The sequence below is a fragment of the Panthera pardus genome, unplaced genomic scaffold, assembly GCF_024362965.1.
Source record: "Panthera pardus isolate Hobbes unplaced genomic scaffold, ASM2436296v1 HiC_scaffold_24, whole genome shotgun sequence".
NCBI classification, from domain to species: Eukaryota; Metazoa; Chordata; class Mammalia; order Carnivora; family Felidae; genus Panthera; species Panthera pardus.
This window is the reverse complement of record NW_026526810.1, coordinates 14,994,232-15,007,834: the sequence shown is the minus strand read 5'-3', so window position 1 is coordinate 15,007,834 and position 13,603 is coordinate 14,994,232. Positions and strand designations below refer to the sequence as shown.

The 13,603-nt window shown below is 42.4% G+C and overlaps 1 protein-coding gene across 1 annotated transcript in view; it reads right to left on the bottom strand.

Annotated features, from left to right (window-relative positions):
* Positions 1–12,599, bottom strand: part of CHRNA7 (cholinergic receptor nicotinic alpha 7 subunit) — a 112,978-nt gene extending 100,379 nt beyond the window's left edge. The window contains exons 1-2 of the mRNA XM_053888802.1: positions 12,448–12,599; positions 12,038–12,177 (exon numbers count right to left, since the gene is read on the bottom strand). Coding sequence (XP_053744777.1) covers positions 12,038–12,177; positions 12,448–12,493 — 186 coding nt within the window. The 5' untranslated portion in view covers positions 12,494–12,599. The remainder of the gene's footprint in view (positions 1–12,037; positions 12,178–12,447) is intronic.
* Between the last annotated feature and the right edge of the window lie 1,004 nt (positions 12,600–13,603).

Genomic DNA, 13,603 nt, shown 5'->3' with positions numbered 1-13,603 from the left:
AAGAATATCCTGTAAGTTTCCAGTTTGAGATGTCAGCCTAAACACACCCATTTATTTCCCCTTTCCCTCTGAGACCACTGAAATTAAAATAAAGGAGGGAAGTGGTATAAAAACCCCCAAACAAAGAGAATGGGAATTAAATCATAAATGGAATCATAAATAAAAATATTTCAATACATTACAGGAAAACAGCATGTGCATGGAGGCTTGGCGACTGCAAAGGTAGAGTGAAGGTAGCCGCTGCTAAATACTGGAGAGGGGACTGACTGCAGGGTGGGAGGAGCAGGTTTGCTGAGTGGAGCCTCACTGAGTTCAGAAGTGAACTGAAGGAGGCAAGGTGGATGGAGTGGAGCTGACACAGGTGAATGACAGAGAGCTCTGGAAAAGAGAGCTACCAGCTCCCTTCTAAGAATAACCATTAGCCAGGGTTCCTTCTCAATACAGTCAAAACCCAAACAAGTGGATTGGTTAGAGCTGTGGAGTCTAATATGGTAGCCACTAGGAAAAGGTGGCTACTGAGTCCTTGATAAGTGACCACTGCTGAAATGTGCTGAGTGCAACATACACATGTGATTTCTAAGACTCAGCTCTGCCCTCCCCCAGAAGTGTAAACCATCTTATTAACAATGTTTCTGCATTTGCTATGTGTTGAAATGTTAATAATTTTGATACATTAGGTTAAGTAAAATATATTATTAAAATTAATTTCACCTATATGTTTTTAAGTGTGGCCACTAGGAAATCTAAAATTACATCTGTAGCCAACATTATACTTCTATTGGATAGTAATGAATCAGAGAATAAAGAAGTTAATGTGAGAAGAGATGCCCCTGAGGCAAACCATCCAGCTCTTTGGCATGTAGGGGCTTCAAAAATTTTAACAGTCCTCACTCAGGCCCTAAAACCAGAGCTGAAAGACACTAAATCCTACTCTCAAATATAGCACTTCCACCAATGCTTCTCTTCCCTAATTTTAAAATACAAAAAGATGGGGCGCCTGGGTGGCTCAGTCGGTTAAGCAGCCGACTTCGGCTCAGGTCATGATCTCGCGGTCCGTTGGTTCAAGCCCCACATCGAGCTCTGTGCTGACCGCTCAGAGCCTGGAGCCTGTTTCAGATTCTGTGTCTCCCCCTCTCTCTGACCCTCCCCCATTCATGCTCTGTCTCTGTCTCAAAATAAATAAAAAAAAAAAAGTTAAAAAATTTTAAAAAATAAAAATAAAAAATAAAATACAAAAAGAATTCTAAGAATCAGAAGTCATTTTAGGAAAGCTTGCCAAACAAACAAACCGTAAAAATAAACAGAAAGACAAATAAATAAATGAGTAAAATTAAAAGAAAAGGAATAAATTACCTTAGAAGAAATAATATAATCCAGTTTAAAACACATAAACTAAAGAAATGAACAATAATCTTCAACTGATATCATTTGAGAAAGGTGATCAACTGTATAATGAACAGAGAGAATAATAAAAGGAGGATCCACAGAATAAACTGCATGACTAAAGATTTAGAAAAAGAAAGGTATGATATGATTTGGTAAAGAGTATAAAAAAAGACAAATAGGGGCGCCTGGGTGGCTCAGTCAGTTGAGCATCTGACTTCGACTCAGGTCATGATTTCATGGTTCAGGAGTTTGAGCCCCACATCAGACTCTGAGCTGACAGGTCAGAGCCTGGAGCCTGCTTTGGATTCTGTGTCTCTCTCTCTCTGCCCCTCCCCTGCTCATGTGCGCTCTCTCACACGTGTGCGCTCTCTCTCACTCTCTCTCAAAAATAAAAATAAATAAAACATTTAAAAAGAGAAGAACATTTGAATCAGTAGACAACAGATACACTCCACCCCACTGAATGGCACAGAAGCCACAGCATTGGACCCATACAGAAGGAAGTATAGGCTCAGAAAAATGGCTTTGCAGACAATACAGTTTACATTGTCACAAAATCATAAAGACTGCTTTAAAAAAACAGAATCAAATTGCAGAGAAATTAAATATGATTAAAAGAGAGAATGTAAAGGTTACCAACATGGAGACAGAAGGAGTTAAAGAAAAGTAGGGACAGAACTAGAGTGCTTACAGAGAGGGAAACCCAATTATGGATAACAGAAATGAAAAAAAGCCTTAAGAACTATCTTTTGAAGGTATAAAAGTGATCAGTGAAAATGACAACAGTGGTATGAGAGTAGAAGGGGGGAGCTGTGGTGAGTGAGCCAAGTTCATATCCTGTCATAACAAGAAGTCAATAGCAAGTGGATACAGTTGATCAATCAAGGAATAATAAATGGAGTATTAAAACAGGAGTCATAACCAGAAACAGATCACTGGAGGTCTCTGAGGAATGAACAGCAATGGGAAATGTGGGGTTAGGGGTTAGGGCTTCTTATAAATCCTTTACTGTTGGCTCTGTAACTGCTGTATGTCATATCGACATGTTTAAGTACTTAAAAATGTCACAGCCTATACATTTTATCCATATTATACACACATTAAACAACTGAAACATCTATCTGAAGGCAGACACAGTGGATACACAATGTCCAAGTGTGATATAGTTCAACATTCACACAGCAAATACACTACAATCCTTTATCTTTTAAAAAACAAAAGAAATTAATCATCAGTCAAGATTTCCACGAAACTACTTTAAAAGTGATACCCTTTAAACTGTACTAAATTAAGAGACACCTGGGCAGCATCTGACTCTTGATTTCAGCTCAGGTCATGATCTCATGGATCATGGGATGGAGTTCCGCATCGGGCTCTGCGCTGACAGTGTAGAGCCCGCTTAGGATTCTCTCTCCCTCACTCTGCTAGTCCCCTGCTCCTGCTCTCTCTCTTTCTCTCTCTCGCTCTCGCTCTCTCTCTCTCAAAATAAAATAAATAAACATTAAAAAAATAAACTATGCTCAACTAAAAATCAATTCTAGGTAGATGGTACATAAAATATGAAAGGTAAAACAAGAACAACAAAACGCCTCTATGGGAAAATATCTTCATGATGTTGAGAAAAAGAAAGAGTTTTTAAATAGGACACAATAAGCATTAAACATAGAAAATAAGGTTTCATGAGTTGGGCCACATTATAATGAATTGCTGTTCATCAAGACAGCATCTCTCTAGAAGTATATTATACTTTGATTAAAGATTTACAAAAGACAGAAAGAACAAACATTAAAAGACCAAAAAGACAAGCCAAGAGTCTGAGGGAATATCTGCAAAAGCATATAAGTGCCTAAGGACTCATATCCATAATACAGAATAACTCATACAAATCAAAAAAGAAAAACAACACAAAACAAAAAAAATAGAAATGATAAAAACAGGCAAGAGACATGAATAGACACTTTTCAAAAGAAAATAATCAAGCTGAAAATTAGGAAATAAAAATGTCCTTGACTTCACTGGTAATCTAGGAAGTACTAATTAAAATCACAAAGAAGAAGGTCTGCCAGGGTGACTCAGTCTGTTAAGCACCTGACTCTTGATTTCAGCTCAGGTCATGACCTCTCGGTTTGTGAGTTCGAGCCCTACATTGGGCTCTGCACTGACATTGTGGAGCCTGCTTGGGATTCTCTCCCTCTCTCTCGAACCCTCCCCTGCTCTCTCTGTCTCTGTCTTTCTCTTTCTCTCTCTCTCTCTCTCTCTCAAAAATAAACAAACTAAAATCACAAAGAAGGGGGCCTGAGTGGCTCAGCTGGTTAAGGATTGGCTCTTGATCTCAGCTCCAGTCATTATCTCAAGTTTCATGGTGTTGAGCCCCACTGAGCCTGCTTGGGATTCTCTCTCTCTCTCTCTCTCTCTCTCTCTCTCTCTCTCTCTCTCCCCTGCTCATGCTGTCTCCTCTCTCTCTCAGAATAAATAAACATGTAAATAAATAAATAAATAATAAAATCCCCACCCACCAGAATGGTGAATAAAAAAGACTGAAAATACCAAGAGTTGGTGAGTATGTAGAGCAATAAGAATTTTTCATACACTTCTGGTGAGAATATTAATTGGTATATAACCATTTTTTAAAACATTTGGGGGCACTTAGCCCAGTGGGCTAAGCAGCCAGCTCTTGATTTCAGCTCTGGTCATGATGTCACGGTTCATGAGTTCAAGCCCTACATCGGGCTCTGCACTTAACAGCGTGGACCCTGCTTGGGATTCTCTCTCTCTCTCTGCCCCTCTCTGCTCTCTCTCTCTCTCTCTCTACATCTCTCTCTCAAAATAAATAAAATAAACACTTACAAATAAATAAATAAAACAATTTGGCTTCATTTGGAAAACTTAAAGATATTGCCACTTTATGACTTAGTCCATTTCTATACATATATGCATGTGATAGGCAGAAATACATACACATGTGCATCAAAATATATGTACAATAGGAATATTCATGGCAGAGTTCTTATTAATAGACAAAAGCTGGAATCTGAATATCCATCAACAGAATAGCAATAAAGATGAATAAATTATAATAGGCAACAACTTGAATGCACTCTCACAAAAATAAAATTGAGCAAAAATAACCAGACCCAAAAGAATACACACCATGTGCTTGCATTATTCCACCTGCATAAACTTCCAGAGAAGGGAAAAACTAAATCGTGGTGCTCAGTGTCATACTAATGGCTTTTCAGTGAGAAATAAATGCAATTTTCTTACTTTATCGATATGCCTTCTCCCTGGAATATAGACACTACCTCTTTTACCCCAAGTCAGGAATCTTTACAATGATCTGGGAGTAAATTCCCCACTTTGAGAATCATCTCACACAAATGGCATTTGTTAACTATGACAGTTACAATTCCCTCCCCCTTTACCAACTTCTACCTGTCACTGGGACAGATCAGCTCCTTCATCTACTACCTGACTTGGGGCCTGGAGTCAGCACATGTCCAACACTCTCCCACAGCCCATTCTCCTTCAGTGACTTTTAACCCAGAATGTGGGTTTTTGTACAATTCCTTATTTAATATCATGTTAGTTTTATCCAATTATTTTGGCAATCTGAGAGCTGTGATTCCTTAGCTTTTTCTGTAACTTCTAGCTTTTTTTTCATGGAAACTTAAGCATACTATATGATATCTCATTTAGAGGTACCCAAAGAAAATATTCGACAAGGAGAGATAAGAACGTGTGTGTGTGTGTGTGTGTGTGTGTGTGTGTGTGTGTGTGTGTTTATATACACATAAATAGGTACACAGACCCACTATTTTTATAATAGTTTTAGTTTAGGGGAGTTGTTTGTTTTTGGTTTTTGCTAAAATGATTTATAGCTAATGTTGACTGTCAATAAATTACTGAAATAAATACCATGGGAATTGCTATTAGAAGGTTCCAAATGACTCTCCTTTTCTCTGAGGAGTAAAACACTACCTAATCCTAATAAATCAATAAGAGAACAGAGATTTTGGTTGGCATCCCTCCATAACAAGACTATTTCTCTTCCTTTAACAGCATGTCAAGGATGAATCAGGAACTCTGAGAAAACTGAACCCTTTGGGGAATACCTTCAGTGGTAGACCTGAAAAGCAACATTTACAAGAAAGATTCCTTTAGTAAAAGTGTCCATACTTCTCAGTTTATAAAGCTAAAAAATTTGTATGTTTATTTATGTCCCAAAGCCATAAAGAGGTTTGAGAGGGATAAAATCTCCACCATAATAAATTTGGATCAATTATAAGGACGCATTATAAACATGCCTTAATTTAGAATTTCAATTCTGCTACTATCAATGATGAACAAAGTGGTTCTCACGAATCCTCCAGTTAGAACAATTAGGATGGAAAATGCAATGATCACATGCATAAAAACACCAGAGAAATTAATAGAGCAATGAGAAATTGCAGCACCAAGATCCAGAAGGAGAGGGAAGCCCTGGGTAGATAACAGAGTTTGGGGCACCTTTTGGGAACCATTTGATGATTCCTGAAACAATGCCTAAGAGACCAAAAAATTAAGCACATCTTGACAGACTTGAGAGCTAGGGGAACCAAATAGGAGTTCAAGTTCCACTGAAAAGAAAGAAGACTCTAGCAAATTCTTTATATTTATATCTAGGTATGTATAAGCAAAAATCAACAGCAGAGCAGCCCTTACAGGGATGGAAGTCCAGGCCCTCATCATCTCAATGATTAACTGGATTAAGGCAGTTTGTGCTTGTGCTGGTGCCATGACCCAGATGTCGGCCAGAAACAAACATGAAAGTTGATAAAGATAGTATCCTCAAGACCCTCAAATTATACCTACAATTCTTCATATGCACTGGGACAAAATAAAAAGGCAACCAGGTTTAGAAACAACATCATGAATCATTTCATGTAACTTAAAAGTCACATCATGAATCATTTCAATATACACTTTTTAAACGATTTCTAAAATAAAAAGAGGGACAGAGATTGAACATGCACTAATGTGAGAAATGCAGGATAGTGGAAAATGAATTTGATTTTATTTTAAAACTCATATTTGTTTACTACATGGCATATTTGGGGGGAGGAGTTAATATGGCAGAGAAGTTGGGGGACCCTGGGCTTTCTTTGCATCACTTTAAAATTAATGCCTGTTAATATGGTTTAAGGTGTTGTAATGGGGTTATACACTTTTTTTAAGTTTATTTTTGAAAGGGGGGAGGAGAAGAGTTAGATGATTAACCAACTGAGCCACCCAGGAGCCCCCACTTTTTTTTTTTGATAGAGAGAGAGAGCATGTGTGCAGTGCATTCACAAGCAGGGGAGGGGCAGAGGGACAGGGGGAGAGAGGTTACCTTAAGCAGATTCTATCCCCAGCACTAAGCCTGATGTGGGGCTCATACTCATGAATGATGAGATCATGACATAAGCTGAAATTGAGAGTCTGATGTTTCACCAAATGAGTTACCTAGGAACCCCTAAACTTTTAATTTTTAAATATTTCTCTACACACTCTATAGAGAAAAGAGACCATGAACTACACCAGAATGGCTTGAGTAATGGTAATTTGGGTGATGATTTTCCCCTCGGGCCTTTTTGTTTGTTTGTTTCCTACACAAAATATATATTACCTTTGTAGTTTTAAGAAATATGTATACAAACATTAGGATACTTAATTGAACATTGGGTTTTCTTCACACATGATGTTCAAGATGTACAATTTTTACAGTTAATATTTGATAACATTAAGTTAGAGTTATAGCATTTTACATAGTGGCTGGTAGATGAAAAATTCTAAGCCTGGCAAAAGCAAAGGCCCCGTGAGGATGTGTCAGGTAACACACAAGCCCTTAGGATATCAGGCTCCACAACCATGCCCACCACTGGTAGCAGCAAACCCCAAATGCATGGCCACTTAGTTCAACTGTCTTGTGACTAACGCTTCTAAAAGGCTGAATCTAAAAGTAAAATCTATAAAACACCAAAAATCATTTGTGCATAATTATGCGTTTTACATTGTATAATAATTATGTGTTGATTCACATTACTCATTTTAAATACTTTGCCTTCTGGACAGGCTTTCATAACTGTGCACATTTATTTTATGCAAATCAACACTTAGAATGGCCTTAAGATGTATGCATACAGGTGAATGACTAAATGGCACAAATAAAGGAGAAATATTATGGAAACTGTTGGCAGTTTAGAACCCTGCATTTGCAACACTTCAAAATGATTTCTTGTGTCTTATCTCATTCGCAGCCCAGTTACAAACCCACGAAGTAAATTAATAAACTCTGTGAGTCAGAGTATGCATTTAGGAATAACTCAGGCACTTTTACGTAACAAATTTATCTATGTAGCTACATGAAGTTTATGTAAACAGTTATACATCACAGATTAGCTATGCAAAGTGTCTTTGGAATCTGTCCACTTTTCACTTTCCCACAACGTGGGAAGTTTCGACCTCTTCATCCCTTGCCTACATACACTTCACCTCCTCTCCAAACAATTCCGTAGACATACTGCCCTCAACATCCTCTATCTAAATAAACACAGATCTGGTTACATCCCTCCTCTCCTTAAAAATCCACCAGACCTTCCCACTCTACACCTAGCACTTCACCAAGGAGCCTATTAAATAGCTAGAACAGACCAAAGCAGGTAAAACAATCCCTTTGAAAACACATGCTTTGTCTTTAAAATGTATGCATCTTTTTTTTTTTCATCCTAATCTATAATTTATACTTGTTGGATTTAATACAAATATCACAGTTTGGATTGTTTCCATTTCTAGGAAAATATGCTATGGCAAGCTGATCTTACAGCTTCACAAATCCCCTGGCACACTGCCTCCTCATGCCCTCTGAGATACCCAGACGAGGGCAAAAGCTCAACTCTGCAAAAGCATACACGACACATTACACTCTATTCCCCTCCTGTCTCTGAACTCAACTCATAATCCTACCAAAAAAATAATCCTATCCTTCACCCTGCAAGGTGTGTTTCTAGAACATAATTCTTACAAAAGAGTCTGTAAAGAAAAATTAGTGGTTTGGTCAATGCTATATCCCTCTTTTAGAAATTCTCAATAAACATAAGGACATTCAATATTCTAAGAAGTCTTGCAGTAAAACTTGTAGTGAAGGTTAACCAGGAGACAGTGCTTCATAGAACCCATCTTGCTGAAGATATGCTGCCCTCCACCAAAATCTGTCTTTCCTCACCCTGCCCCCATCACCTGGAAAGTCTCTCCTACTTTATCCAACTGTCAAATTCCTACTCATTTTTAGAAATCTAACTACCTCCGCTTTGAAACCATTCCCAGCCATGCTAGCTGGAAATAAATGTTTTCTCCTATGTGTATTTGCAGCACTTTGTATAGGCATGTATGTTAAATTACACACGTCGTAGTCTTGGATCTCCATGTCAGTCTCCCCAGCCAGATTGTGAGGAGTTTTAAAAGTAGAAACCATCTCTTATTCATTTATGAATCCTCTGAATCAAGCAATGTTCACAAAAACAAGTTCAGTAAATATGTGTGGAATAAATTGGTGAAAGAGAAATGATCTTTCATGAAAATAAGATATGCAACATCATATGCCAACTCTCCATCATTCCATCCAGGAAACCTCTGCTGGCAAAAAGGGGAACAATAACAAGACTTAGGGGGAGGGATAATGGTCTCTAGAACAGCTCAGTCAGAGTGCATAAATGACCCCTGTTACCAGATTTATAAAGAGAATTTTGCACCAGTCAAGACTGTCACATGAATCCTTTATAAGAGCCACTGTGTCTCTGTCCAGGGTGCTAAGATTCCAGCTGGAAAGCCCTGCTTCAAAACCAGGCAGAGTCAATTCCAACTGGAATACAAATGTTTGCATATTTCATTACTTCTGATACAGAGACTTCCTTTTCACCTAGTATCTCAGGACAGTCATACTCAATCAGTTACAGTTCAGCCAGTTTAAATAAATCAAGCTAACTATTCTGCAAAAGTAGTTATCAATTCTAAAGGAGGCAAGAGATGCAAAGAACTTGCAAGTCAGATGTGGGTTTTCCTTGCAGCCCTGCCTCTAACCAATGAGCAACTTTGGGCAAGTGACCACAGCTTTCTAGGCATCAACTTCCCAATCTCTGAGTTGAGTAGCTACATAATTAAGATTGAGCAAACCTTCAGTGAATCACTAGCGTATGTCAAGCACTTTTTCTTATTTAATCCTCTTGAAACCTGGTGAAGTGGGTATTACCATTCTCATTATACACATGAAGAAACAGGGATTAAAGAGGTAAAGAAATCTGTTCAAGGCCACACCATGAGCTAGCAGCATTGCCTGCCTAGGAAGTTCAATGGGGTCATGGCTGGACAGCCAAGGTGAGATCAAGGCTTTTTCCCCTCCCACCTTCCCATTACCTCACGCTGCTAATGGCTGTCTTCACGTGTTTCTCTAATACTGTAATGATGATGATATCCAGTATTCATGATTTTTGTTTTTTTTTTAAACTTCCTAACTTGACACAAGTTTGTGTTTTATTATTTGTCACATTGTGTAACTCAAGTTTATGCCTAAACTTCTCATAAGACCCCCAAATCCCTTATATAACCTGATTCCTTAAGGGTCTCTTAAAGAGTCAAAAGCACTCAGAAAGGCTTGCAGCTGCTCAGTGAGTGGTCTCCTCTCCAAAAGAGATGGCCAGCCTTAGGAGGACAGCTTCACTTGCTCACTGTTCCTACTCCTTGGCTAAGTAGCCACTGTAACTTCACATACCATCCAGCCAGCACAAGGACCACTCAAGAGAGGCAACTGTGTAGCATACCCATGGTAAGGCCGTCTTGCTGGCTGGAGACAATCCTAGGCAAATGGGACAGTGGGAGGTGGGTTTCACCTTCCCAGCCTATCATGCACCAACTGTGGAGTGTGTTGACTGGTCCTTTATCGTGTGTGTAGGGGATGGGGTGGGGAGTGCTGTTTGGTTTGGTATGTTTTACTGAAAATGACCACAGTCATGTGCTAACTTTGTGGTCTCTCAAAGTGCATTCACATATTTAGCTCATCAGTGACCAATGAAATGCTATCATGCACAGTATGGACTCTGATCACTTATAAAACTTACCTAATAGCAATCATCCACAAACTGTCAAATCCAGAAACCATCAAGGCTCCCAAGTACAAATCGTGAACCTCTTGAAGTAACAGAGAAGTTGCTCTGTAAAGTACTTGCCTCTCCAAACACCCAGAGACTTTTGCCCCTCCCAAGGCCTCTGCACTTGCATTTCTCTGACCTGGCTTCATTCAATGCTACAGCTTCTTTTTCAGTCTCTCTTCCCCTAACTCCAACTCTTCATCCTTTCCCCTCTCCTGTAATCCAAGCTCTGTAAACAGCAATTTTTGCAAACTGTATGATGGCACTTGTCTTTCTTTACAGCCCTCCTTTCATGATAAGTTGACCATGTCATCACATATGCATTGAATATTTTAAAGCATAGTTCTGTCTGTAGGAGAAAGTACACATTTAACACAGGTGTAGTATGGGAGAGGAAGGCTTTCATTGTGGCAATTCTAACTAGGTTAAGTGATGCAACATGCATCAGTGTGGTAGTGTGGGTACTCTTTGTAAAATTATGAAATATCACATGTCTTCTTACACCACTTATCTGAACCTCTCTGGTGGCTCTTAGCACTTTCTGTGTGGAACTTAGGCCATTCGCACACCTCTTTCCTCCCTGAACACCACCATCCCTGTGTCCCACTCTTACCCTCATGTGCCCCAGAACAGAATCTGATGCCTTGTACAGACACCGCACAGAAACCCATTTTTAACAATGAAATGCTTTTGTAAAATATTTGTATTGTATGAAGGATATGACAATGAAAACTGAACCTTCAGAGCAGTCTAGAAGAGCAAGAAAGAACTTGTCATACATATGATACAGATTTGTCAACTGAAATGAGCACTAGCAAGTCCACAAAGAAAAAACCCCATGGGGCTGAGAGCAGCTGCCTGAAGGAACAGACAAGTGCATCTCGGGTGTGGACCCAAAGCTGGACTACCAGCACTACTCTCACCAGTAAGGGGCCAGGGAAAGTCCATTACTGGTATTGTGGTGAGGGGCGTGTAAATGCTCACAGCTGGCCAACTGCCTGGACACATTAACCAACTACAAAGCCCAAGGCCAAGCCCCTACCCAAAGAAATTACATACCTCAGGCACCAGCAAAGTCTAGAGATGGCTAAATTGGCACGGACTGCATGCTAACGCTTAGCACATAAGGAGCACTAAAATGTGATCATTTGGACCTTATTCTTGCTGATTCTGGCTCAGGTTGGGGATACTTTCATCCTGAGTTTCTAAGCTGAGGGAAAGGTGGGACTGAAGTACCCATGCACAAGTAGCTGGGGCAGTGGAACATGCTTCACGGGGTTCCTCCTCGATTGGTGGGGAAACCGAGGCACGCAGCAGATGGGGAAACTGAGGTAGGAAGCAGAGGGCAGGCCCAGGTCGGGAACAGAGCGCGGGCCCGCCTCACCCTGAGCCAACTAGCGCGTCCAAGCCAAGCCACCCCGCCTGATCCTTCTGCGACCCCTCAGAGCCCAAGGCGGGGAGAGGGCAGCCCTGTGGCCGGGGCCAGGACTCACCACGTCCATGATCTGCAGGAGGCTGAGGGAGAAGTAGACGGTGAGCGGCTGCGAGTCGTTGGCCACGGGCCTCTCCAAGGGGTTGTAGTTCTTGACCAGCTCCTTGTAGAGCTTCCTCTGGAACTCGCCTTGCAGGGACACTTAAGGAGAGGAGAGCCCAGCGGGCTGCTCAGGGAAGGCCACCGGGGGTGCACCCCACGCCCCCTGCCCGCGGACCCCCACCGCCCAAAGCAAGCACCCCAAACGAAAGGGGCTCTCATTCCCAGGACAGCCCCCGGCAGCGCCGCCCACTGTCCCTCGCTGGCGCGAGCCCCCAAACCTGGCCCGGGCGCGGGGCGCACGGAGCAGCCAGGATGCGCCCGGGATCCCGCGGAGGAGGAGTAGAGGACTGGGAGATCCGGCGGCTTTACCGTGCAAGAGCGACGCGGCCAGCGCCAGCCACACCGACCGGCGCATGTTGGGACTCTGAGCTGCCGCGGCCGGCGCGCCCAGCGTCTTGCTAGTCGGCCCGGGCCTGCGCCTGCGGCCGCGGAGCCGCCTCTCCCGGCTCGGCTCGCGCGCCTTTAAAGAGCCGAGCGCGCGCCCCCGCCCCGCCCGCCTCCGCGCGCTTCTCCACGTGACGAGCCCCGCCCCCGCCCCCGCCCCCACCCCAGCCAGCCAGCGGGGCCCTTGGCGGCTCGGCGGCCGCCCAGGGAACTGCAGCCCGCTGGTATAAGTGGGAAGTGCGCTCCGGAGTACTGGTTACAGCCAGGGCACCCCGCCCCGCCTCCGTCTCCACCGTTGTCCCGGTCCCTCTGCATCACACCTCCGGCCGAGCCAGGGGCTGTCCGAGGCCAGGTTCTGTCTCTCCCTTTTGTCCTTGGTCCCCAGTCCGCTCCCTCCTGCTCTCAGACAGAAGCTGCACGGGTCCTTGAGAGAGAGCGGGACAATTCTGGGGTCCAGTCCTCCAGGGTCCTCCCCTCCCTTACGACAGTGGCTGGGTGACAGCGACTAGGAACCAGGCTCCCACAGGTTGGGACGTCTCTCCAACCAGACAAAACAGACATGAGAGGAAGCCCCCCTCCTACCTCCCGCCAGGGTGTTCTGTCAGCAACCATTTGCTGGGCATCACCAGTCCGATTCTCATCTAGGTTCTCATCTAGGTGCTGGGAGAAGAGGGGAAATCTCTGCCTGGGAGACATTCTATACGGGAGGAGAAACGCCGCAGAAGTGTGTGATGGCAATCCCAGTGGACACCCTCTTTATGCCTCGTTCTCTTTTAAAGGAGATTTAAAATTGAAAAGTTACTTCCCACCCCTTTCTGGAAGGACAACCAAAACTTGGTGGTGTGATTTAGGCTTTTATCCTTTTCCTTCTCCTTCTCCTTTTTAACTCGGGAGAGAGTTAATTGACATGGGGAGGCTCAGAGTAAACATCAGTCAAATGGTCAGAGGCTAAGTCGAGTCCTAGACCTTAAGGAGGGGGCTTGGATTTGGAAGAGGAAGGAGGTGAGGATAGGGAGGCGGAAAGCTCTGTCCCACTAGCTCTCTTGCAGGAAGGTTGCAGAAAGCTGAGTGCAGCAGGTTC